The 26586-nt window shown below is 52.7% G+C and overlaps 1 protein-coding gene across 1 annotated transcript in view; it reads left to right on the top strand.

The window, feature by feature from the left end:
• The first annotated feature begins 4353 nt into the window (after positions 1-4353).
• The window catches only part of SCN5A (sodium voltage-gated channel alpha subunit 5), a 103076-nt gene continuing 80843 nt past the window's right edge, over positions 4354-26586 (top strand). The window contains exons 1-3 of the mRNA XM_054482377.2: positions 4354-4503; positions 20742-21066; positions 23677-23795. Coding sequence (XP_054338352.1) covers positions 20794-21066; positions 23677-23795 — 392 coding nt within the window. The 5' untranslated portion in view covers positions 4354-4503; positions 20742-20793. The remainder of the gene's footprint in view (positions 4504-20741; positions 21067-23676; positions 23796-26586) is intronic.

Raw genomic sequence — 26586 nt, forward strand, 5'->3', positions numbered from 1 at the left:
GCTGGTCAGTGTCTCAGTGTGAAATTCTCCAGCCCCCTGCCTAGTGGGAAGTGCACATAAGAGTCAGAGTTCCAGCGCCCAGCAGAAGGAGGAAACCAGGGTTCTCACTAAACCCTCTTACTTTCAGTAAGGTTCCTCAAGCCTGCCTCCACTGTGCCAGATGCCCTCCATCTAGAGCTCAGAGATAGCCATCTGCATGAGGCAGGACCAGCCTCTGCTGGGGAGGGCTGGGCAAGGCGTTTCTGGGTCTGCTGGCCTTTGTGTGGCCTTTCCCCCAGGCCTCCTGTTCTTAGCCCCAACCTGCACCTCCACCATCTAAGATGCCTCCTGGTCCTGACTGTTTATGAATCTGAGACCCCACTTTCTTCTTTGTCCATCTCCACCCCTGGAATTAGCAGAGTGAAGAAAACAGAAACACAAGACAGTTACTACTCTTCCATCCACTTACCTTCTTCAATCTCTCACCGCAAGGGGAATGGATTAATAAAGTGCTGTGGATGCAGAACACAGAACATTCTGCAGCTATCAGAAGCAAAGAGCCAGATGCCTATGCCACAACACAGATACAGCTCAAAAGCAGGGTGTTGAGGGAGAAACATAAGGAAAAGAAGGAAATCTAGAACAATACCCATTTATATAAATGAAAAGCACATACACACCAACAGCCATTAATCATAAAAAATGTGCTCAATTTCATTAGTCATCAGGGAAATGCCAATTAAAACCAGAATATGAAACCTCTGCACACCCACTGAAGGAGATAAAATGAAAATGACAAAAGTATTAAGTGTTAAAGGATGCATGCATTCACTGCTGGTGGAGTGAATACTGGTGGAACCACTGTGGAAAACTGTCTGGCAACATCTGCTAAAAGCGAACACACACTATCCTATGACTCAGCAATTCCACTCCCAGATATGTACCTGGCAGAAATGGGTACATATGTTCATCAAAATTTATGTACTAGAATGTTCATAGGTGTGCTACTCATGAACCCCAAACTAGAAACTACCCAAACACCCATCAGCAGTAGAATGAGTAAAGTCTGGTATATGCATACAATAGGATGCTGTACAGCAACAAGAATGAATGAACTACAACAACAAGCAGCAACATGTGACTCTCATGAGCGTAAAGCTGATCAAAAGAAGCCAGACACAAAAGAGCTCCTATTATACAATTCCACTTTAAATAAATATCAAAACCAGGCAAAACTAGCAAGGGGAATTCGATGTGACTGTAGTAGTTAACTCTGGGTGGGTGTAGCGGTGGTGACAGAAAGAAGGCACAAAGAGGTCTTCTGTGGTACTGATAACGTTTGGTTTCTGTGTTGTGCTGCTCACACGGATGTATTCAACAACAGAAAACCCTTTCAAGTGAACACTGAGGATTTGTGCACTTTTCCATTATGTAGGTTCAATAGAAGTAAAACATAAAAAGAAAAGCTTTGGGCTGTTAGAAGAGAAAACGCATATGCACAAACAACAATACTACCTGTTTTACAAGGATGTGCACATAAAGACCTACTTTAGCTCTTAGAGAGGTGCCTGTGTGGAGAAGGAGATGGCAGTGGAGTGATGATGGGGGAAGAAATAAAACAAAAACACAAGAGGGGAGTAATGATATGGTTAACCTAGCTTTGAACCTGAGGCAAAGTAAAGGCAAACCTTGGGCAAAACTGAGGGGCGAATAAAGGATATACTAGTTTTTAAAAACATTTATCTCTGACAGCCGACAACATGTTCCTCTTATTGCTTTAATTAAATAGGGTTGGCCAGGCATGGTGGCTCAAGCCTGTAATCCCAGCACTTTGGGAGGCTGAGGTGGGTAAATCACGAGGTCAGGAGTTCGAGACCAGCCTGGCCAACATGGTGAAACCCTGTCTCTACTAAAAATACAAAAAATTAGCTGGGCATGATGATGAGTGCCTGCAATCCCAGAGACTCAGGAGGCTGAGGCAGGAGGATTGCTTGAACTGGGGAGGCAGAGGTTGCAGTGAGCTGAGATCACGCAGCTGCACTTCAGCCCTGGAGGCAATGCAAGACTCTGTCTCAAACAAAACAAAAAATTTAAATAGGGTCTGGCAAAGAGAAGGGAGTAGCCAAGATCTTGGCAAGGGCTCTTTGTAGGAAGTGCCTGTCTCCAGACACCTGTTGCCTGTCTCTGCACTCTGAGGCCTTTCTTGGACCACAAGGTGTGCTTTTATGGATGAACTTCCACAGGGTCAGAGCTCTGGTTCCCCATCCCCTGGGCTTCTCTCCCCTGTTTAAATTCAGGGTGCATGTAGACTTACGAGGCTCAACCCACCTCTCCTGCTGGCAACATCCAGTTGCCCAATACTAAACAGGAGAGTGAAAATCCCACTTCTGCTACATATGGATGGAAGGGAGGCAGGTATCCACCCCTACCCCCAGCAGCTTCTATCCTAGCCTTGTCTCCTGCTTGGCCCAATGTCAGTTTGCAAGTAGAAGCTTCATTCTGAGGCCGAGAAGCCCGTGATGGAAGTTCTTAGGGGAGGTAGGACCTTCCTGCTACTGTACTCTCCTGCCTGGTAGGTGTGACTCTGGGAAGGCGGTACTGCACGGGGGCTGAAACGTTGACACTGCCTGCACTTCCCCTTCTGGCCGATAGTGGGAGCTGCTAGCCAACCTGAGGCTCGTCAGGCGCTAAAGGCTGGCAGCCGACCTGTGGTCCATCCGTCTGTACCCGACACCCCACTCAACTCGGGGCCGGAGAGGCCCATGTCCTGAACTTTCCTGTAGACTGACTTTCCTACTGATCCCCTCCCGCAAGCAAAGCAGCCCCTCCGTATGTACCTAAGGCGTCCAACGAAGCCCCACACCCAGGTCGCAAACGGACGCTGTCCCAACACTCCCCTCTTTGCCCTCCCACCTCTCCAAGATCCCCATCATGGAGGAGCAGGTCCCAGCCTCTGGGCTCCCAAACCCAGCACCTCTGTGCCCTCTGAGACCCTGGCACCCATTTGGCTCTCTAAGAGCGGTTCTTGCTTCTGGGAGCCCTGAAAATGTGGCAGAAAAGTGTACCATCCCTTCCAATGACTGTACTTTTTTCGTGGGCAAAAGCTGATAGCCTGTTTTTTGTTGTTGTTTTGTTTTGTTTTGGTTTTGGTTTTGTTTTTGTTTTAGAAGCAGCAAGATTTATTGTGAAGAGGGAAAGAACAAAGCTTCCACAGCGTGGAAGGGGACCCAAGCGGGTTGCCCTGATGGCCTGTTTTGTTTAAACAAGAAGTGTGTCCCCATAGGCCCTGGGCATGGGCATGGGAGCAACTGTTTTGTCAGCGTATGTCTCCGTGTGTGTGTGCCTGTGACCATGTCTCTGAGTGAGAAACAGTGGGTGTGTAGGTATGTGACTCCAGGTTCTGCGTGTGTCAAGGTGAAGGTTGTATGTGGCTCAAGAGGGTGGAGGTATATATATAACGAGGTATATATGTATATATATGTATGTGTGTGTGTGTGTGTGCGCGCGCGCGTGTGGGTGTCTCTGTGTTGGTTGCCTGCTTGCTTCTGGGTCTGGGTGTGTGTTTGGTTCTGTCAGCATGTGCGTCAGTGTGTTCAGGTAGATGTGTACCATTGTGCAGATTTCTGTGGCATCACTAAGTGTGTCTCCAGGAAAGTGTGGTTCGAGTGAGTGTGTGTGTCTCTGTGTCAGTGTGTCAGTGGATGTGTGTCTAAGTCATGTGGGTGTCTAAGTTTGTCAGAGTGTCTTCCTCAGTGTCAGTGTGTGTCAATGATGTGTCTGTCTGTGTCTGTGTGGGTGTGTGGGGGTGTGTATCTGTCTCAGGGTGCATGTGTGTGTCTGTGTCAGTGCAGGTATGCCTATGGTAGCGTGTGTCTGTCTCGGCATGAGTGTCAGTGTATGCCCGTGTCCACGTGGGTGGGTGGGTGTCCGGTAGCCTTCCCAAGTCAGCAAGGTTGCGTGTGTGTGTGTGTGTGTGTGTATACTCCGGCGGGTGCTGGTGTGTATGCCAGTGTTTGTTAATGTGTGCCTGTCCGCGTCCGCGTGGGTGGCCATCTGTGGTGAAGCGTCCCCGGGTCGCCGTGTGTGTACCCCCGCCTGTGTCTGTCTGTCCGCGGCCGCGTGGGCGGCTGTCTGTGGCTGTGAGCCCCAGGGTCAGTGTGGGAGTGTGCGCCCCGGCGGGCGCCGGTGTGTCCCCCCTCCGAGCGGGCGGAGAGCCACGTGCGGAGCCCCTGGTGCGTCGCTCTGGGGCGGAGCCAGCCCGGGGCCTCAAGCCCCAGGCCGAGCCCAGGCGGGGCCCGCCCCGACCCCGCCCCCGACCCCGCCCCCAGCCCGAGCCCGCGCCGCCTGCCCAGCCCGGGAGCCCGAACGGAGCCGCGGAGCCGAGACGACGGCGGCGCCCGTAGGATGCAGGGATCGCTCCCCCGGGGCCGCTGAGCCTGCGCCCAGTGCCCCGAGCCCCGCGCCGAGCCGAGTCCGCGCCGAGCAGCAGCCGCCCACCCCGGGGCCGGGCCGGGGGACCAGCAGGTGAGCGAGCGGCCCGGCGCCCGGCAGCCCTGGGCCGGCCGGAGCCCCCTTCGCCTGCCGCCGCCCAACTTTCCTCCCCGAGGGCCGAAGCCTCCAGCCCCTGCGTGCTCCTCCCCTGCCCCGGGTCCGCCCAGCCGCTCCCTCCCTAATCAGTGCCCCAGAGAGCCGGAGGGGGAGAAGGGGCGCAGATCCGCCAGGCTGGAGGGTATCCCCGGGGGAGACGTCTCTAATCACCGTGCGCCCCCGGTCCCTTCCCTTTCCTTCCGGGTTTCCTGGTGCGCTGTCGAGGGCCGGGGGAGGGGGAGCTGCGGCCCCAGCTTCCCGGCCATCCCTGGCGCAGGCTCGGGGAGGGTCTGGGATTGGGACCCGGATACCGGAGGCCGGAGACCCCAAGGTCAGAGCGGCGACTAGGCGCGCAGTGAATGTGGTTCCAGAGAGCGGGGTTTGCGGGGGCTGACTGAGCAGGGCTGGATATGGGGGAGGAAGCCACGCACCCCCTTTCTCTGGGCCCAGGGGGAACCATCCGCTGGGGCTGTCCTCTCCGTGAGACGAGATCTCTGCGCGTTTAGACCATATAGAGATCTCGGTGCCCTTTGACGCCCTAAAGGGGCCGCATCTCCTCTATCTGATCTCTGTGCTTCTCGAAGGGGTGGAGATCTCTGTGCGCTGAGATTGGAGAGAGTTCTCTGCCCTCCTCTCTCTGAGCCGGACAGATCCACGCACCCTGATGGGAGGTGGCTCTCGACCTCTGTGTTATTTGATCGTCTTTGGTGGCGCTCTGGAAGAAAGTGGAGGTGCCAAGCTTTGTCCGAGAGGCCAAGGGCTGGTGGGGGCCAGAGGTGTGGGGACTGTTAGTGGTGGTGATGAGGATGGGGGGAAATGATGTTGGGGACAAGCCCCTGGCTGTAGGCCTGCCTTGCAAACACCTGTTGGAGAGCAGCGCACAGCCAGATCAGGAAGCCATGGCTAAGATAGTGCAGGACTCACTCTTGTGCTCCTCAGTGCCTTCAGCCCAGCCCCGGGCCATGGGATCTATCTCCTCTTAAGGTCCTGGGCCTATGTTCCATTCCCAGGCATCTGCTCGCCTCCTGGTGAGACCCCAGGTGTGTCTCCCAGTGAGCCTAGGCAGTATCATCCAGACAGGCAAACCACGTGACCCCCACCATGCCATGGCATCCCAAGCCCTCTCCCAGGTTCCCACCATCCTTCAGGATCTAGTGGGACCCTGAGCAGCAGAGGCCCCAGCTACTGGGGGCCCAGGCCCTTGCCGCTGCCCTCAACTCCATCTCTTTGACCTCATCTCCACTCAGTAAGAATTGGGCAGGTGCATATGAATCGGTGGTAATGAGTGAGAGGTGGAATGAGGGTGGTCAGGCTGCTGTCGCAGGAGCGTGGAGAGGGTGAGGTCAGGTGACAGCCAGGATGTGGAACACAGATTCTATGTTACAGTGTCCAGCTCTGTGCTGAAAAGAGCCTCATTAAACTTTTAATCATGTCATCACCACCATATTTTACAAGTGGGGAAACTGAGGCCCAGAGGAGCTCAAGGACTTATTCAATGTCATCTACAGAATCAGTGGATTGGGGGCACCACTCAGTGTGAAGACACCTTGAGATCTACTTTCTATGGGGCAAATAAGCCTAGAACTGAGCCAGGAGGATCTGAGCAGAAGGGGAACTGGCCCTGGGGTGCCAAGAGCCAGCATTCAGCCCAATGTGGCATGGGCAGCTGCTGTGCTCCAAGGTGCTCGGCCCCCTCTCTGTGTGTTGATCAAAGCTACTCTGGAAAAATTCTAGGATTGACTCACTCAGCATGAAGATTGGGCTTGGAGGACTGGTGGGAAGCACCAGAGACAGCTGGGGATGGGGGAACAGCGGAGGCTGGTGCCCAGGCAATCCAAAGAGAAGGGAGTCCTGAGGGCAGCCAGGGACAGTGGCAAATTGCAGTTTGTGTTCTGTTCAGAGGAGCCTGGCTTATGCTCACTCTTGGGAAGGTTATTGGAAGGGTGTGCAGTGGTAGAAGTGTGTCCCCAGAGCCCACTCACAGGAGAGGTGGTTACCTTTGGCCGGAATAGTCAAGAATCTTATTCTAACAAAAAATAACTTTCCACACTGGGTTTCGAAGGGTGAATAGGAGTTTTCCAGGCAAGGACAGTGCAGTCTAGCTGTCAGGACCAGTATGTACAAAAGCACAGAAAAGCGAAACAGCACAATTATTAGTTGAGTGATTTGTTGGGCCCCATGGTGTGAGGAAGAGAAGAGCGGAGTTAAAGCCAAGGTCACAGTCACGGGGGCCCTTGTGAGCTCTGCTCAGGAATTGGGAATTTATCCTCAGTAATGTTACTAAAAATAGCTAACATTCACTGAGTGCTTTCTGCAGGCCAGGCATGGCACTAAGCGCTTTATACGGTTAATCTCACTGAATCCTTGCATCAACCCTAGAGGTAGCGACCATCATAATGGCCATTTTGCAGATGGTGAAACTGGTGGTCCAGAAAGGTTAAATAGTTGCATACCGTCACATTTTCTAAGTAGCAAAACTTGGGTTTGAGCCCAAGTGTCAATATTTGCTGTGTACTATACCACCTCCCCAGCTCAGACCATGGGTGCCATCCAAAGTCTTTCCATTGAAGGAGAGGTGACTGGCAGCTTACCACAGGTAATAGAACTTATGGTGTCCCATCTTCCTTCTCTGTCAAGTGACATGCTGCTCTCCCATTCCCCACCTCCAATGTCTCACTAAGTGAGGTGTGCTGCCCCCTGGCGCACCATGAGAAGAAGAATGGGCAAGTTAAATTTGGGTTGGCAAGCTTGATGAAGAGCAAAGGAAAAGTGACAGATGTTCTTTTTCCCCACACTGAAGGGCAAAGGAAAAGTGACAGGTTCTGATTTGAACCTGTTGTACTTCCAGGGACAGATACTGACATCCAGAAGGTAGTTGGAGGGAAGGGCCCAGGAAGGAAGTATGTTCAGGATGGAGATCTGGGCTGGAAATGGAAACTTGGAGTCTTCAGCAGAGGTTGTCATTGGAGATGTGGCACTGAGTTAGATTGCCCGGCGAGAGTGCAGACCTGGGGCTCTCAATCCTGGTGACATTAGCATCACTTGGAAAGCTTTAAGTAAAAATACCTATGCTCAGGCTCCAGCCCTAGACGTGCTAATTTATTTGACCCTGGGATGAGGCCTGGGCATCAGGAGTTTTGAAAGCACCCAGGTGATTCTAACGTGGTGTAGAGGGTAAGAAGGAAGGGGTTGAGTCAGGAGCCCAGAAACACTCCAACCGTCAAAGCAGGAGAAGTCTGCAGAGAAGGCTGAGAAGGAGCAGCCAGAGAGGTAGGAGGAAAGCCAGGAGTAGGAGGCGCTGCAGAAGGCAAGCAGAGTGCCCTGCTCGGGGGGGAGGGAAAGTGCCCTGTTTCTTTCTGCTGAGAGACTGAAGGTGCATTCTCAGAAGTTCATGGATAGATAGAAAAAGAATGAATAATTTAAAAAGAAGTGTCCATTAGATCGAGCCATGGTGAGGGTGCTGGTGACCTTGGTAGGAGAAACTCCACTCAGCGCCCGCAGAATGTAGTGCCCAGTACAGACAGGTTCTTGTTGAATGAATGAATGAGTGACTTGGTGGGAATGGAAGCCAGTTTGGAGTGGGTTGAGAAGCGAGCTGGAGGTGAGGACGTGGAGACAGCATGTGTAGACAGCTCTTTCAAAGAGTTTGATGGTTGAAGAGGGAGGAGAGAGATAGAAGGGAGCTGGCGAGGGGTGGGGTCAGGGAGGGCTGTCGGGAGAGCCTGGAGTGGACACTGTGGGCATGCGTGTCCGTGCAGCACATCACCGTGCAGGAGCCTGGGGGAAGGCCTTTCCCTCAGTGAGGGCTGCAGGTCTGTGAGTTAAGATTGTACCAGTGAAGTGTGTAGTGGTTACTATTTGTTCAGGGGGCAGTCAGGAAGGCCTGGGTAGAGGGAATAACTCTTTCTGTGAATCTCTGGGAGGGAGATTTTGATGGCAGCAAATGTGGTTCCTGCTAGGGATGGCAGGCAGAAAGGAAAGGGAGCCCTTGCTCTGCAGAGAGAAGGGTGTTCCAGAAAGCCGTATTTAGGGACAAGATGAAGTTTTCTAGGGCGGGTATCCAGGGTGATAGGATTGGGAGAAGGGAGCTGGAGTAAAAGCCCTGTGGCTAAATACATGAAGAAGGCAGAGAGAGGAAAAAGCAGGGCCAGTGGGTAGCCTGTGGACAGAGGCTGGGCCCCGTGGGGAGCAGACCCACTACAGGGCTAGCCAGGGCTGCAGGGGAAGCCTAGGACGGGACAGCCCCACAGCCTGCTGCCAGCCCAGGCTGCCCTGATGCAGGGGTCTGAGGCAGAGTTCATGCCTTTGTGCCATGGAAGGTTCTAGAAGGTGTACAAGCTGTAACAATTGTTCTTATGAAGTTTACATAAAAGTAGGGAGATACCATTAAACCAATCCATACAGAAGATAATTGGAGATGGGGCTAGTGCTATGAAAGAAATACAACAGGACAATGTGATGGAGAGACATGGGGGTGACTCTAGACTGGCTGGGCAGGGAAAGCCCCTTGAAGGAGGAGACTGAACTGAGACCTGAATAACATGAAAGAACCAAGCCCGAGGAGATCTAGGGAAAGAATGTTACAGAGGGAACTGCAAGTGCAAAGGCCCTGAGGCAGGGGCGAAATCTGTGGGTTGGAGCAGAGGGAATGGGGTAGGGATGGAGAGGTTCTGTGCCTCTGTTTCTGGCCCACCCCTTCAGACTGCCCATTCGGCTATGCACAGCTTACGCCACTCGCCTCAGGCTGGCAGCGGTTCCTGGGGATGAAACTATTTTTAGACACAACTCTCCTCTCCGTGGGCCTAGAACATACCGTGTCTTTTTAAGATGATCAATATGGAATGATGCTATTTATAGAGACCCCACGTCAATTCTCGGAGCCTGGGACCCCCAGTGTGGGGAAAATCCCAGGACCAGGCTTTGTGGAGGTAGGCACCACCCCTGGCACAACACTGGGACCATCTGACATCAATTCTTTAACACTTGTCTTAACTTCTCCACCCCGCCTGCTGTCACTTGTCTTTCCTGAAGAGCCACAGCCATGGGCTGGGGAACTTGGTACCCACAGCCTCCCCCTGCAACTTCATTTCCCCAAGGGGTACCTGGTGTGCCCCAAGCCCAACATAAAATTTAGTTGTGATTTGCGAAGCCAGAGTCTGATAGAACAGTTTCTCAACCTCTCTTGTCCATTCCTCACTCTGTTTACTATTCTGGAGGGGCAGAAAAGGACAGTGAAAATTCTTAGGACCTCCTAGGTTCGCCTCAGAGGGCCAGGGAGAGATCCGCCCAGGACAGGAAGAATGCAAGGTTGAACTTAGGGGCTGAGCTTCCCTGGTGGGAGGTCAGTGTGGCCCAGAGCAGCCAGGGGAGACTGCCTGGAAAAGGTGGGACTGGTACCCCTCCACAGAGGATGCACAGAATTCGGAGAGGTAAGCGCTTAGATCGTGTGGCTGGGCCTGTTGTCGGGAGAGAATGTCTATACTGAAGCTGAGGCTTCAGTTCTTTCTCTCCTCTTTAGTTTCTTCTTCTATTTAAATCTCCTAGGGAGGCAATGGAAAGTCATGTCCCCACAGAGGTATTAACAGAGTGGAGGGATGGAGCTGCTCTCACAGCATCTGTGTGTGCCCAGGAGGGTCCCTTGTCCACTCAGAAACCCTGTCATCATCACCAAGGGCTTTCCCTGGCCTAACAGCCCTGGGTGACGGAGGCTGGTGCTGGCTGCCCCATAGGCTCAAGGTCACACGGGGAAGTGGGCAGAGCTCAGACAGGACTTCACCCTTGCCCTTGCCCAGGGAGCCCCCGTGGTTTCTGGGAATGGATTTTGAACAGGAGAGAGGCTTCTCCTGGCACCAGGAGAATGGTAAATGCCGTTCTGGTGGGTATTGATTCCTCGAAGGCCTGTGCGAGGCAAGAGGCCGCTTTCAAAGAGATGGCAGAGCAGAGAGAGGTAATCTGGCTTCAGGCACCAAATCAGTTCTCAGGGTACTCAAGCTACATTAGCCATCCCCCTACACTCAGGCTAGGCTGGGAGGTACCCCAAATGATCTAAGATGGGGGAAAAATTCAGACCATGGATGGAACCAGCCCAGCCCAATCAGTGCACCCTGCCTGGCCATCAAAGCCCCAGCCTCATCGACCTGGGCCAAGCGCAGGAAAGTGGCCCAGACAAGCTCCTCAGAGCCAAGGTGCCCGCCCTTGGCTGCGCAGCTCTGCTGCCTCTGGGCATGCTCCTAGGAAGAACCCCAGCCCCGCATTCATTCTGTACTGAGCCCAGGGCTCCATTCAAGGGACACCAGCTGGTGTGGGGTACAAGGAGGCTGAGGGCCAGAGGCCACCCACCCCAGCCTCTGTTCCTCGTGTTCTGCTCATAGACGTGGTTGGAAGAAGACACAGAAGCTCAGCCGGCCGTTTGCAGCAAAGTCTCACCACTGTGCTGGGTCAGATGCAGCACAGACTGCCAGTTAAATAAAGCAACAGCTAGTTGCCAACAAAACTGGAAACCCAAGGAAAGCCCCCACTTGCTTGCTGAGCCTAGGTGCCTATTAGATGTCTAATTGCTGAGCTTCTGTTTCAGGAAGTCTGAGGGAAGGAGAGAAAAAAACTCCCTAAGGATCCCTTGGGGCCTACGGTCCCCAGAGATAGCTGGACTTCAGGTCCCTTCCAGTCCTCGCCTTTTATGATCAAGTTAAGGACGTGTCCCCAGATGGGTGACTTGTATTCACAGTGCATTACACAGGGAGCTTAGATCACACTCGCCAACAAATAAAAGGTAAAAATCTCAAACATCGTGTTGAGCAAAAACAGCCTGACACAAAAGAGCCCATAAGGTAGAATTCCATATGCATGAAGTTCTAGAACAGGCAAAACCAACCTAGGTGACAGAAATCAGAGCAGTTGACTGAAAGGAATAGTGGGACTTTCTGGGGTGAGGGGATGTTTTCTGAGGTGAGTGGCACTTACACAGGTGTATGCATTTGTCAAAACTCATCCAACTGTATACCTAAAGCATTTTCTTGTGTTTAAAGAATACCTCAGTACGAAAGAATATTAAGAAAAAAGTGTTGCACATTTGGCTATAATACATCATGGACACTTTTGTGGCATAAATTTAGTGTATTGGTTGATTGGCTTATTTCCCTCTGGACACTAAGAGACCCTAGAGGTGGGCCTCCCAGGTTTCCATCTCTCTTGGTGCACACAGTAGGTGCCCCATAAATGCCTCAGTTGCCATGGCATCAGTGCACAGTTCCTCTGTGAAGCTTTTTTTCAGCTCAAGTATTGAGAAAAATGAGTTGGGAGGAATTGAGCTAGAAAGAGACTTAGAACGCTGATTGCTGTCTCGGGCACCTGTGTGCCATGAGGGTGTTTCCAGGGCCACATGTGGGCACCTTTCTGGCCTGATTATGTGTACCATGTGGGTTTACACAGAGATGATCTGGGGTCTGGGGTGGAATGCCCCTGGGTGACTAAGCTGGCTCTCCAACTCTGGGTCTCTGTGGTTTCAGGGTATTAGACCATCCAGGTCCCCGCCCTGGAGACCCAGGGCCAAGGGGCTGTGCTGCCTTGGCTGACAGCGAAGTGCCACTCAGCGTATTCTAGATCCCCTGTGGATGGACCTGGGCATGTGTAAAGGGGCTGACAAAGAAGACTCGGGCCTGGGGGAGGAGGGGTGCCCTGTACCCTGTGGAGGGGGTACCTGAACGACCTGGGCCTTTTGCAGTTCCCCTGGCCTGGCACCCAGACACTGATGAACAGTCGATGGGTTAAATAAGCTGCTGCCAAGCCCCCGGCCCCCATCCTTACTGTGCAGAAGGGCTATGAAGAAAAAAGCAGGGCCATCCGCCTTTCAGGGAAGAGAGTGGCTACCCCCAGGCCAGTTTGTCCTTGGGAGGTAGGCGAAATTCAGGGCTCAGGCCGAAGAGCCCACTCTTCTTCAGCTCCCACCTCTGGAGGGGGACCTGGTCTCAGGGACCCCCATTTCATTTCATCCCTGCCTGGGGAATCACTTCAGCAGAGCAGCAGAGCTAAAGCGGGTGGGGTTTTCCTGTCAGCTGAATTAGCTTCAGCTTCAGCCTGGGTGTTGGAATAAATGAGATGCAAATGTATGTAAATGAGGGCATTCCCCAGCTTCAGGGTGGGTGTGTTCTCCTCCACCTCCGGGAGGGATGGGGATGATTCTGCAGGACTTAGCAAGATCGCTGGAGGCGGAGATTAAGAGTAGAGAAGGACAGGCTCCTCAGACTCTCCCATCTCCCCCAGAACTGGGCTCCAGACTGGACAGGGTTAATGCCTATGCAGCCTCAAAGGAGCGGAGTCTGTGGGGAGCTGGTTAGCTGAGGCCCTGTGCAAGGACGGACCAATGTGCCTTTGATCTGGGAGCAAGGACCTGAAAGCACAGGCCACAAGCACCAGCTGGCACCCCCACTGAGCCTTTGTCCAAGCTGTTAGCCCAGGAGAGCCGAGACTGTGCAGACAATTGCCTGGGCAGGAGGGATGGTCTGAAACTTACTGTCGATCCCTCCCACTTACATCCCCCAGCATCCCAACCTGTGGCTTGAGCCTCCACAACCACCCACAGCCACTGCCAGAAACCAGGATGGCCACTTTCTGGTCTGCGGGGAACAATGCTCTTTCAATCCTTCCCTGCGGCTCCCACCCCCAGCCCCACCCCCAAAGCAGGTAGAAGTCTTCCCCCCGCCCACCCCCGCCCAAGACAGAGTGTCACTCTGTCGCCCAAGCTGGAGTGCAGTGCAGTGGTGCAATCTCCGCTCACTGCAACCTCCGCCTCCCGAGTTCAAGCAATTCTCCTGCCTCAGCCTCCTGGTAGCTGGGATTACAGGTGCCTGCCACCATGCCCGGCTAATTTTTTGTATTTTTAATAGAGATGGGGTTTCACCATGTTGGCCAGGCTGGTCTCGAACTCCTGACCTCAGGTGATCCACCTGCCCCGGCCTCCCAAAGTGCTGGGATTACAGGCATGAGCCACTGTGCCTGGCCTCAGGTAGAATTTTTTAAGGGCTTAGGGCCTGGTGGCTGGAACTTGATGTCAGTGCCATCCAACAGAAATATAATATGAGTCACAAATGCAAGCCACATATGCAATTTTAAATTTTCTAACAGCCATATTTTTTAAACTAAAAAAAAGTGAAATTAACTTGAACACATTTTATTTAATCCAGTATACTACTATCAAATGTTATCTGTTTAACTTGTAATCAATATTAAAAGTTATTAACGAAATAGTCAACATTCCTTATTGTACTAAGCCTGCAAAATGGATGTGACTTTACAATAGCACAACTCAGTCCACAGTAGCCACATTCCAAGCACTTAGTCGCCACATGCAGTGAATGAGTGGCCACCCTGTTGTCGGACAGTGCTTGAGCTGGAGAGAAAAACTGCTGGGGAATCGGTTCTGCCAGGAAAACTGCTGACTCTTCGGGCATGGGCAGAAATTGGCTAGGTCTCCCTGGGAGTATCTGGGCTGCATAGAGGGAGAACCAGGCTCAGATGAGGCTAACAGGGCTGACTCTTGAAGTGGGGTCTTGAAGTGGGGGTCACAGACACAGTCCAGGCAGATGGGCCATAGGCCATAGGCCAAGCCATGAGCCTTTATCCCACTCTCTGCACGCAGAGGTAGGAGGCAATGCGGTGCAATGGGTAGGCTCACAGGCCTGGCTTCAGACAGACGGGCTCACTTCATCTCTCCTAGAGTCAGATTTCCCATCTGTAAAGTGAGGCTAATAACCCCCGTCTTCCTAGGATTGTTGCAAGGATGAAGGAAGGTGATCCACGAACAGCACCAAGTGCAGTGCAAGGCACAGAATGAGCATGTGATGCTGCTGGGGTGGTCCTTAGTCCAGTGCCTGGGGTTGGAAAAACTGAGGTCTAGAAAAGGGACTAAGTCACAGTGTGAGTGAGTGTATATCCAGGCAATAGGAAGGTTAATCCCACACTCCCTCATTCTTTCATTCCTTCATTCACCAGTCCCTGCTTTGGGAGACCAGGACAAAAATCCAGGGGAGAGGCAGGCGTGCAAGTAAACTACTCCATCCTGTGCTGAAGTAAGGGTGGCAATTCAAGTGTGCCAGGAATACAGAGAGGAGGGAAAGAGCTAGCCCAGGCAAGGAGGGCTGGTGTGGGCAACAAGGAGGCCTTCTGAGCTTGATCTCTCATAAGAATAATAATAACAACAATAACCACAATAGCAACTAAATTCATTTGGCACTTTCTGTGTGCCAAGCATGTACAAATATCAATACATTTACGTTTCACAGCAGCCCTGTGAAATAGATATTATTATTAACCCCATTTTACGAATGGGAAAACTGAGGTAGAGAAACATCAATCAATTAATGTGCCCAAAGACACAAGACAAATGCGTGGCCCGGGCCCAGATTCACTCAGGTGAGCTGGCTTCCAAGCACAGCCCTAACCACTTCCTTATCCCTAGGAACAGGAAATTTTTAAGAGGGTGAGGTGGGAGGCCAGAGCGGGAGGCAAAGGTGGATGCAAGGCCTGTTTCTCTGGCTCAGGGCATTTCCTCGTTGCCAATGTCAGCAAGTCTGGGTGAATTTCCTTGCCAGCCACCACAGACTCTCTTTACTGATGACTCTTCCTCATCCCCTCATTATCTCTTGTTGATTTGGGATCCATCACTTTGGGAAGAAAAGTATTCTGTGTAGTCATTTTTAGGACCATGTACACAATGGGTGCTGATTAAATGTTCACTGAATCAGTCAATTAATAAAATGAGTCTGTGAGGTGTTGATGGGTTGACGTGTTCTCAAGGAAAAAATGCAGTTGCCTTACAAGCAGGGCTAGAAGTTCTGATGGGTGACTCCAAGCAAGGAAGCCTGGAATGAGCGAGGTTCCTAGCTGTCATCTCCACATTTGGGGGCCTGTGGATGATTGGGGTGAAGTTACAGCTTGTCAAGCTACATCTAGTCCCATTCTCCTGTCCCTGGTGTTGCCAGGCCAGGAGCACCGAGACTCGCCTTTGGAGGGAGTCCCGTCAGCCAGGGTAGAGAGCAGGGGCCCTGTGCTCATCTGTGGAGTATGATCAGAGTGTGATCAGGGAGTCCTGACCTCCACCTATGGGGAGTGAGCTCCTGTTTTGAGAGCACCCACACCCTCTTCCTGAGCCTCTTCTTTAGCACCGAGGGGCAGGCAGAAGGGGAGTGCCCTGTGGCCGGACAAAGCTGCACTGTGTTCTAGGGTTGGTGAGACTGCAAACCCTAGGTGCTGGGTGCTCCAGCCCGAGGTCACCCCAACTGCAGGGCAGGAGAGAGGAGCAAAGAGTGGAGGAAGCCCACAGAGATTTTCTAGGAAGCCTGGGAACCACTTCCACACAATGCTTTGCATAAATTTACATGGCAAAGAATATTCTTTGCATGCTGTGTTCCAGAGGCTCCGATTCCAAGGAGACCAAAATGCCAGACGTGACTCAGGAGGTTGAAGTGTGCCTTCCTTTGCAATCAGGGAGGGGAGTGAGTAGGGAGGGGCTGCAAGGAGAGGGGAGGCTCCCCAGGGTGACCTGATTTGTCCAGGACTGGGGGGTATCCCAAGGTGCAGAAATTTTACTGCCAAAATGAGGAAAGTCCCATGTAAACCGGGACGAGTAGTTCCCCCCACATCCATCTCCCACCTTAGACAGTGCCTACAGCTGCTCTCTACCTGCCTGGCTATTGTGTCCTGTCATAGCAGTGTCACCATTGCTGATTGAGCACCAGCTGTGTGCCTTTGCATTCAGAAAACCCTCCTTCAGGAAAGCCAGTTGAGAAAACAGTGCAGGGGGGTCTAATTTCTGGTGTGAACAGTTAATATTCTCCTTGTGCAGCATCTCTACCTTGATGTGAATACACATACTACAGGGCCTGTCAGTAACCAGCAGAGGCCAGGAAGGGGCCAGAGCTGGGTGAGGGGGCACAGAGGAAGGAGTCAGTGTGGGTGGGTGGGCAGTCAGAAGAGGTGTCCTGGAGGAGGTAGAGTGGGGAGGAGAGCAGGAGGTGACTCTGGCATCACTCAGGGCACACAGAATGTTGGAGAATGTCTAAATCTAGGAGCAGGGGGCTGCATGTGTGGGATAGAAGGAAAGAGGGAGGCACTGCCATGGTCCAAGCAGGGGCAAGGAGGCCTGTCCCAGGGCAGTGATGTTGGGTGAGGGTTGGGAACTTGTGGCCAGTGCCAGAAGAAAGGGTGTCAGGAGGAACCAGTCTGGAAAGGAAGATTCACAGTCTGCTCCCATCATGAGCTCTCAGGAGGCTTCCAGATGCAGGGAGGGATGCATCCAGTTCCAGAAGCTGATGAACCTGGGGCAGGATGGAGTTGAGGGTGGGGCTCTAGAGTGAAGCCCAAAGGACAGGGAAGCCTGGCCCCGGAAGAGTGCATAGCTGGATGGAGCGGTCCCAGCCTGATGAGCTGTGGTAGGGCTGCTGCAGATGGCCGAGCTGATGCAGATGGAGCAGCTGTCCTGGGCGGGGGGTGGTGTGGAGAATCATGAGGTGCTGGCATCTAGGGGATGAGCGACTGTGGTCTTACAATCAAGCCAGGTCCAGCCTCCCCAAACTCTGGGGCTATGTGAGAACAAGACCAGGGGCCCCTGCTTACCTATTTTCCCCTACAACCTTCCACAGCCAGGGGATGGGTTCTGAAATCTGCAGGCCTGACATCCTAGGCCTGAGGGGTGTGGCTGAACCTGAGCCCGGAGCATCCTCAGACCACCCCTGAGCCCTCCTCACCCTGGCAGCACCGGAAACCCTGCAGCCGGGACTCAGCCAGGCTTGGCCACAGCAGGGCGTGGGCCCTGAGCTGCTAAAGGAAGGGCAGGGCCAGAGCCAGGTGCAGGTGGTGGGAGAACAAGGGAGAAAGCGGATCCCACCCGCCCACCAGGAGCCGCCTGGGGGCCCCAGAGACAAAGGACGCTCTTGGTAGGTTTACTTTGGAACATGAGGCTGCCCGGCTGCTGCAGCAGAGAGCTTCATCCGGAATCTGGTTTCAGCAGCTCCCCTGGGCAGACTATACCCCTCCCAGGCCAGGACCCCAAGCAAGTGGATGCTCTGCTGGAGGCCAGCTGGGATAGGATCCTTCTTAGGACCTAGGGCTTCTTCACCAGGCCTTGGATGGAGAAGATTGGAGAGGGTATGGAAGTGCTTGGACGTAGGACATCTGCCTCTCTGGTCTTTGTCCATCCCACAGGGCCACTGCAAGACTCAGAATGGAATTTCTCAGGTCCAAGGGTGGGGCAGACTGGGGTCCCAATCCACACCCAGAAATGACACAAAGTCCAGGTAAGTCAGAGCCAGAGGCCAGGGGAGTGGCTGAAACCACTCACGATAAGAGCATTATAGAATCCCAGAAAGGACTTGGAGGCTCGCCTCATCCTTCTTTAGAGATGAGGAGCTGAGGTGCAGAGGAGGGGACCCCAGGATCAGCACCTGAGCAAGGACCAAGCCAGGGTCTTAACCTTTCTCTACCAGTTGAGTGAAGCCCATCTCAGAAGCACATATTTTGAGACAAAATAAAACACATAGGATTAAAAAGGAAACCAGCTATATTGAAATACAGCTATCGGAACACAGAAACCAACTTTTGATAGAGTAGTATATGTCTTTATTCATGTTTTAAATATTAAGGTCTAGCAGCAAATCTAAGTGCTATAATTTTGAAGTCGTGATGAGTATTAATGTTATTTGAGAGGCCAGCAGCAACTGTAACATGACAGGGAAATATCTGCAGTTTCTTTTGGTCACAATTTCTGCTTTGTTGCCTACATTCACAATTGAAGGAAATGCTAAATTTGAATTAGAGGTTAATGAGAAGGAGATGCGGTTTCTCCCCTAAATCTCTCCACCACCCCTTCACGGAGTCTGTTAAGAAGGGCCCCTGAACTATTAATACATAGACAGGCAAAACTAATCTATGCCATTAGCAGTGAGGAGAGTGATTCCCTGGGCAAAGGAGGGTATTTAGTGACTGGAGGGCAGCCTAAGTCTGAGAGACTGGGAGCATTTTATCTCTCTGTCTGGGTGCTGGTTACCAGGTATGTTCCGTTTGTGGAAATTCTTCCATCTATACACTTACGTGCATGTAACTGCATGAATCCTTTACTTAATACAAATTAAAAACACACCTTTACTAGAACAGACATATGTGCAGGTGTAAGCTTGCACCCGCACACGCACACTGTCTCTCTCACACACACACAAACCCTTGCCAGTGTGTACCAGTGAGCCTCTGCAGATCCATGGGCGTGCATGTGTCCCCACAACCCTTGCAGGCATATGGACACAGATGGATACAGTGAGACAGAGAACACTATTTTTAGGAAGTAAGTCCAAGCAAAAGAGGTGGCTTCCCAATTTATGGAACTGATTGCTCACAGTGGAGAGGGTTGCCCTGTAAGAAGCTGCTGTCATCCAAACTGTTTTTTTTTTTTAATTTTTAAAATAAAAAGACAAATGAGTTTTATTGTTTCTGTAAAAATAATGCAAGCTCATTTTAAAGAATTCAAGCAATGAAGACAAGTATAAAGAAAATCATTTAAAATTACCCAAATTTCCATGAGCTAAGAAAAAAAAAGAAGTCCTCACTCACATGCATGGATGAGTGTTACAGATGTCTGTCTGTTCACTCAAAGATGGAAGGGAGACAGGGAAATGCTTTTATAGAGTAGAAACCTACTCCCTCATCTGCTGTTTTTAACAAAGATGTTCCTTTAACTTTACTTGAATTAAACAAGAAAAAGACACAGAGTGGCTCTTAACGTGTGGGTCCTGGGACCTCTGTCCTGCCTCCCTTCACAAATTTCATTCCACACTTCCCCAGGGACGAGAGGTGCCCTTTTGAGGCCTGAGTGTGTTGTGTTTGCTCACTATTTACCTGTCTTTTGGCCAGGTGCCTGCTTCACAGCAATCCAGGGTTCAGGGCTGTGGCCCCAAAGTCCAGGCCGTTTGCCAGCCATGTGCAGGGGTTGGTACGGCAGCAGCTCATTGGGGTCATCGGTGACATGTTTTGCAGAAGTGTAAGCTCAAGGCAAAGCTGACCCTCGTGAGGGAAAAGGATTCTGTTCTGGCAGAGATGTCCAACAGGTGTCCACCGTGCCCTCTTGAACGGGTGCCCACCATTCCCCGGTTTGATGTGGTCATTAGCGATGCAGCCTCCCGGCTTGGTGTCACAGTCAGGAGCTGCTCCGGCCACATCCTGTTTTGGTGGGGCAGTTGGGACTGCATTCTTCTGCCTCGGTGTCATAGGCAGAGTGTGTTCACACCAGGTTCTGGATTGTTTGAGGCCACCAGGGGCCACATTCTCCCGGTTTGGCGTCACATGCCTGTGCCGGCTGGATGTCCTCGCTGATGAGTGGTCACCGTTTTCCAGTTCTGCTGTCACTTGAGATCAGCATTCATTTGTTCACATTTGGGAGGAGGGGAGCAGGGAGCAGTGTGAGGAGCCAGAGATACTCCATCAGCTCTTCCCATTTTTCTTTTTGCAGTATGATTCAATTTATTACTAGAATTTTATTTGGTTATTACAAAATCTGTAAGCATGTATGTATTTTTAAAGGGGATGGGGGAGATGGAAGGCAGAGTTATCTTCGGGTTACCTAAAGTGCCAGACTAATTTTGACCTTTCCAAGGAAGGGAAATAGCTCAGATGGGCAAGGGAGGCATTGCCCATTTTTTGAGCCAGATTGTTTCGGAAGGTTTCCGCACCCTGGGGATTTCCTTGGGAGCCCCTCTGCAGGGGCTCCACCACAGCTATGTACACTAGGGTGCCAACATCTGGATGACAACTCCAAGCTGAGAAATGTCTCAAGTGATGACAGTTAAGAAACCAAAAGATGCAAGTGTTTCCTGTTGTGTGGAATGGGGCAAGAAGAAGGTGCTTGGATGACACAGTCACTCTTGCCTGCTTGAATTCAGACATGCTTGTTAGGAGGGGAAAGGGGAGGTGACCCTGCTGCCTGTCTACATGCATGCCCCGTAGCCTGGGAGGCTTTGGGTTTACCCAGGCCAGTGTTGCCCAGGTGTGCCTGTGGAGGTGTTGGCATCCTGGGGTCTGGAGCCTCTCTGCAAATGGTGTCCCTCCCTCCACCAGCACAGCCACCTCCAGGAGGTCTGCCCACCCTGCCCTCTGTCCCTGGGCATAGCATCAGGCCCATTGTCTGTTTCTTCCAGCTTCCCCACAGGCAACGTGAGGAGAGCCTGTGCCCAGAAGCAGGATGAGAAGATGGCAAACTTCCTGTTACCTCGGGGCACCAGCAGCTTCCGCAGGTTCACACGGGAGTCCCTGGCAGCCATTGAGAAGCGCATGGTGGAGAAGCAAGCCCGCGGCTCAACCACCTTGCAGGAGAGCCGAGAGGGGCTGCCTGAAGAGGAGGCTCCCCGGCCCCAGCTGGACCTGCAGGCCTCTAAAAAGCTGCCAGATCTCTATGGCAATCCACCCCGAGAGCTCATCGGAGAGCCCCTGGAGGACCTGGACCCCTTCTATAGCACCCAAAAGGTGACTACCACCCACCTCCAGCCCTGTCTACCCTTCTGTGCAACTCCCTTGTCAATGGAGCAGAGGGGGAAGAGGGCCTGGCCTCCATATGGGGCTCTGTTTAGGGTGGCTCACGAGGCTTTGGGGGAATGAGTCACTGGTGATCTATATTCCAATCACCTTAATTTTGGAATTCTGGAATAAAAACAGGAATTACGCAGCCTGGGATGCTGGTTTGGTGTAATGAAGAAGAGAGGGTAGCCTCAGGGAAAACACGCCTCCTGTGACTACCTTCTTTGGGAATTACGTGTGGTTAGATTTTCACCCCTGAAGGACTCCTCCCCGTTGTGTGGTGTGTGTGTGAATTGGAGTCAAGCCCCGAGTTCTGGCCTGCATTTGGGCCCTGCCTGAGTTTGGGCCACAGAGCATAGCATGTGGTCCTTTCTCCTTAATGGGGACAGCATGTAGCCCCCACACCCACGAACTATGCATGGCTATGCTGGCTGGCTCAGGCCACAGCCACAGCAGCAGTTCCCTGAGCTTTGAGGGCTGGCCACGGGACCAAGAAGTCCAGTGGAAAGTCTGAGAGGGATGGAGAGGGCAGTGATCACTGGGGGATTTTTGGGGGAGGGTGGCGTGTGATGTTCTGCATTGTCCCTTCTGATCATAGGGAAGGGAAGTGGCTTTTGTCCACTAGGGCAGGGAGACTCAGGCTTCCTCCTAGCATGGCTCCAACCCAAGAGGTAACTGCCCCTGTCTGAATCCCCTGCCCTGGCCTCCCTCCTCCGGATCTCAGGCCCATTTGTGCCCCATCCCTGAACCCCACCACACACAGAGCTCCCACAGAGGCTTGGTCTCCAAGCTACCCACACTTCTGGGCCTTACTTCCAGAGGAAGGTAGATTTGAATTTGGGGGAGGTCTTTTTCCCAGAAGGCTGAGTATGAGGAAGACAGTGGCCAGGCACAGTACTGCAGTCAGCACCAGGCTGAGGAAGCTCATGGGGGTCAGACAGGGCTGGTGTGGCCAGTGCGAGAATGTGACTACAAGGGTGTGTGACTGTGGTTTAAGACCAAGAGCCTGGGGATGAGCCTGGGGCGCGTCTTTGGGTGTGCATGCATGCATTGGATGTGTGAGTGGTTGTGCATGTGAAGTAAAAGCCCACCCAGTCCACATAAACAGGTGGGGGAGGAGGCCTTGAACTTGGTCCTGCTCCCAAGCCCCCAGCTGAACTTTCCCTTGGTTCAAGTGACTCCAGTGGAGTGCAGGCCAGGTTGGGGCCACAGCTGGAGTCAGAATGAGGCTGGAAGGTGGGCTTAGTCAAGGTGGGCGGGCCTAGGTCCTGGTTGGTTGGAGATGGAAGTAGGAATTGGGGTTGGGGTTAAGGCCACAGCTGGTAGTGTGAGTCAAGCTTATGGGGAGAGGATGAGTGGCGATTAGGCTGAAGTTAGCTGGGACAGGCAGGCTCCACGGCAGGTGGACCCGACTGAGGTTGAGGTCAAGACTGGACTGGGCTTTTGGGGGCTGGTGGCAGCTGAGCCTGTGAGAGGTCAGGGACACCATCTCTTCTGTCCTTGGGTCTGGGAATGCTTGAACAGCAGCTCCAGGGATGATTCCGGACTCTCACTTTCTGTTTCCACTTGTTGATCCCTGGCCACGCTGCCTGCAGCCCCACAAGGCAATGGAGGCACCACAACAGAACTTTTGGTCCTAATCTATCCAGTCAGCTTGTCTCCCCAGACCAGATTGGGTAGAACCTTGTCCCACCAGCTCATTCGGCAGACCAGTGGACTCACTGCCTTGCCCATGGGTGGAAGTGAGGGAGGTCTCAGGGGAATGTCAGGTTGTGACATTCCCCTAGACCTCTGTGAGGCCACAGAGCTGTGACCACCACACACCGGGGCAGGTGGGGAGGCACAGCTCTCCTCAAGGGCTGCTTGGGCACCTGATGTGCATGTGTCTCAGCATTCAGCTCTCATTGCCCGCTCCTGTGCCCCATTGTGCTGTGTAGAAAGGATCTTCCAGAAGCTCAGGGAGGGGTTGCATTGCACTGTTCATGATCCTCTGGAGGGAGGCAGTAGGCTGTGTCCTGTGGGATGGGGCTGACATTTGTCCTGGACTCCAGGAGACAGGGTCCCAAGAAAAGCTCTCTCAGGGGACTGCTTCTGCATTTTCATTTTCCCTTCTCCTCACCCGTAAGTCCTCCCTGCTGACGCAGCTTCCCTATCATGCCCTCCCACCCAGTGGGCCTGGCAGGGACCCCATGCAGGGTGAGGAGGGGTCAGCTAAGGGAGAAGGGGAGGGAGGAGGTATTCCCAGGTCTGCTGAGCCTCTGCTGTGACAACAGCTGGGCAAGGACTGTAAAAGCTCCCTTCTTTTTGTGACTATAATTTTGAAACTAAATTTCAACCAACCTGACATTCCGCTGAGACCTCCCTCACCTCCACCCATAGGCAAGGCAGTGAGTCTACTGACCTGCCAAATGTGCTGGCAGACTCCCTTCCCCCGTCCTCCCTCAGCCCCTCTCCTCCTCCTCCCACCCCACCCCTCAGCCACAGTCCAAGGGCTCTGAGCCAAAAGTTGCCCCCAAAAGCCTTTCTACACAAGGGCCTAATGCTACTGTCTGTCCCCAGACTTTCATCGTACTGAATAAAGGCAAGACCATCTTCCGGTTCAGTGCCACCAACGCCTTGTATGTCCTCAGTCCCTTCCACCCCATCCGGAGAGCAGCTGTGAAGATTCTGGTTCACTCATATCCTTTGCAGTTAATACCTGCTGAGTACCCCTTGGGGGCCCACGCTGGGGATGTGCACAGGGTGCTGCCCCCACCCCACCTCCATTCTAGTTTAGGAGTGAGAGTGGTGCTGATTCCCTGCTGGTCCTAAGACAAACGCATAGTCATGACCTGGGAGCTGGTTGGAAATGAAGAATCTCTGACCCTCCTCCAGGACTGCCAAGTCAGCATCTGCATTTTCATTTGATCCCCAGGGGATTCTTGGGCACATGAAAGTTTGAGAAACCCTCTTCTGATTCTCAGGAAAACATTCTAGAAGCTAAGCTACTGAGGATCCCAGAAGAAATGACATCTGTCAGGCTCTGATATTGGCTCCAAATATCCCTTCCCACCACACCCCCTTGGTCCGTCCTCCTCCCCACCCACTTGCAGGGACCTTCAAGCAGGTCACCAGAACTCAGCCAAGGAAAAACCATTTCCCAATAAAGAGGCCTCTAGTTTATTCACATGTGGGCATCTTTTGAGGGTGGCAGCACTTGCTTTTTGATTAGGCGTTGACAAAATGTTTGCAGTTTCAGAGTATCTCAAAGAACTCTAGTTAGCGTTAAATTATATAAACCACAGCTGAAAAAAGCTCCAGCCTGCAGAGGAGAGCCATTGGAGTGATGCAGCGTAATGAGGGACTTACCGGGCTTGGGCCTGAGAGGGGCATCATTTGGGCAGCACACGGCATGGGGCGCCAGCACCTAATCACTCTGTTCTCTGGACTTCAGAGAAGGGGCCCCATAGATGGAGCCTTCCGGGAGGGTGGTGCCAGCTGCAGTCAGAGGCATGAGTATTTCACTGCGAGGGCTTGGGCAGGCCTCCCTTTGGCCAGTGGCAACCAAGGTGAGTGCACACATGCAGGTGGCTCTGCTGTTCATCTAAGCGATGCTGCTAGGCTCAGCAGTGCAACTGATTGTGGGTCTAGTGGGCTGGCCCCACAGAGCTCCCCGAGGTCCCCTTCAGCCCCTTCTCTGAATGGACTTTTTTGAGGCCAAGACAAAGACTTCACTCACTAACCTCTGGCCAAGGCAGGAGGCATCAGGATTACAGATACCTAGTGAGGGACTAAGTAACCAGGACTGAGGCTGGCAGGTCAGGAGCTTTTCCTGTCCTGGCAGGGATGGGGGATGCTCCTCCTATGGCTCCACTTTCTTCCCACCTGTGCCCAGTGCCTGATCCTGACCCCAGGGGTTAATTGGAGGGGTATGCACGGCAAGTGGTGTCTGCATGCAGATGTGCAGTAAAATGCATGCGTCCAACCACGTGTCTGCTCTCCAGCCTACCCCTGCCTTTCTGGTGGGGTTCATGAGACAACCCCACATGCAAACCATGGCTGTGGCGTGAGCAAAGTGGGAGGCAGACACCGTGGAGAGGGACCGTATGTAGCGAGCAGCCTGCCATTCACAGCTGCATCTTATTTTGTGGGGCAAGTGTGGGTCTAGATTTCATCTTGAGCCATCCTGAGTTCCCTGTAGGTGTCAGGCTCTTTGCTAGGCACGCTGGGGTATTGAGCCGAATAAGACCCCGTCTGGGCCCCTTGGGAATTTTATAGTCCCCTAAAAGTGATAAGGCAGCTTCGCAAATAGTTATCCTTTCTGCCAGAGTGTGGTCACAGCCTGGTAAGAAGAACAGAGCAGCAGGAGGAGGAAAAACCAGCTTTTCTTGCTGTGAGCCTGTCTCCGGCCTCACTCCGGGGGCGTGGCCTCTCTAACAGCATCCTCCAGCTCTCACCTGGGGCTTCTCCTCCAGGTATCTAACCAACCCAGCACTGTTTGGCAGCCACAGAAGCCCTCAGGGATGTAGCAGAAGCTCCAGAGCTCCTGCAAGGTGCTGAGCTGGGTCGTGGGGCAAATGAAAGGTCAGGGAGGCAGGTGGGCAAGGGAGGAAGTGGGGGGCCCTCGAGTGCCTAGCCTGGCCAGACTGTCCATTGAGCAATGGCTCTGAGGCTGTGAGGTGCTGCTTCCACCTGGAAAAACTGGCCCTGAGGGCTCAGAGCCAGCCTCTATCCCCCAGGACAGCTGCCCCAGGGAAGTGTCAAGCATCAGTGAGGACCTGTACTGGGTTCCCAGTGGCTGCCTTGACACTGCTGCTGCCTGGGGATGGGAGCACATTGCTGGACCTCGACAGCGCCACTTAGTGGGCTCAGTGGGCACTGGGGGGAAGAAGAGGCCTAGATTTGTGGGGTTTGGGAGCAGCCCCTCAGCAACACTGTTGAGCCTTGACATTGAGTATGGTGTGTGGACCAGTAGCATCAGCTTCACCAGGATGTTGTAGGAGTGGCCGAATCTTGGGTCTCACCCCAGAACCTGTGTTTTAGCAAGGTCCCATGTGCATGCCACCCTAGGGCAGTTGCTTCCAAATGCTAGTCTGAGGGCCACCTCAGTCTCACCTGGGAAGTTTGTAAAAATGCAAATTCTTAGCTCTTTCCAGACCAGAATCACCAGTGTGAGGTCTAGAAATCTATAAGTGCTCCATGAATTTTTTTTAACTTGAGGTATACTACTTCATATACCATAAAATTTATCTTTTTATCTTTTTCTTTATTTATTTATTTTTTCTTTTTTTGGAGACGGCGTCTCACTCTGCTGCCCAGGCTGGAGTGCAGTGGCACAATCTCGGCTCACTGCAACCTCTGCCTCCTGGGTTCAAGCGATTCCCTGCCTCAGCCTCCTGAGTAGCTGGGATTACAGGCACCCGCCACCACGCCCGGCTAATTTTTGTATTTTTAGTAAAGATGGGGTTTCACCATCTTGGCCATGCTGGT

Source organism: Pongo pygmaeus, chromosome 2 (assembly GCF_028885625.2).
Source record: "Pongo pygmaeus isolate AG05252 chromosome 2, NHGRI_mPonPyg2-v2.0_pri, whole genome shotgun sequence".
NCBI lineage: Eukaryota > Metazoa > Chordata > Mammalia > Primates > Hominidae > Pongo > Pongo pygmaeus.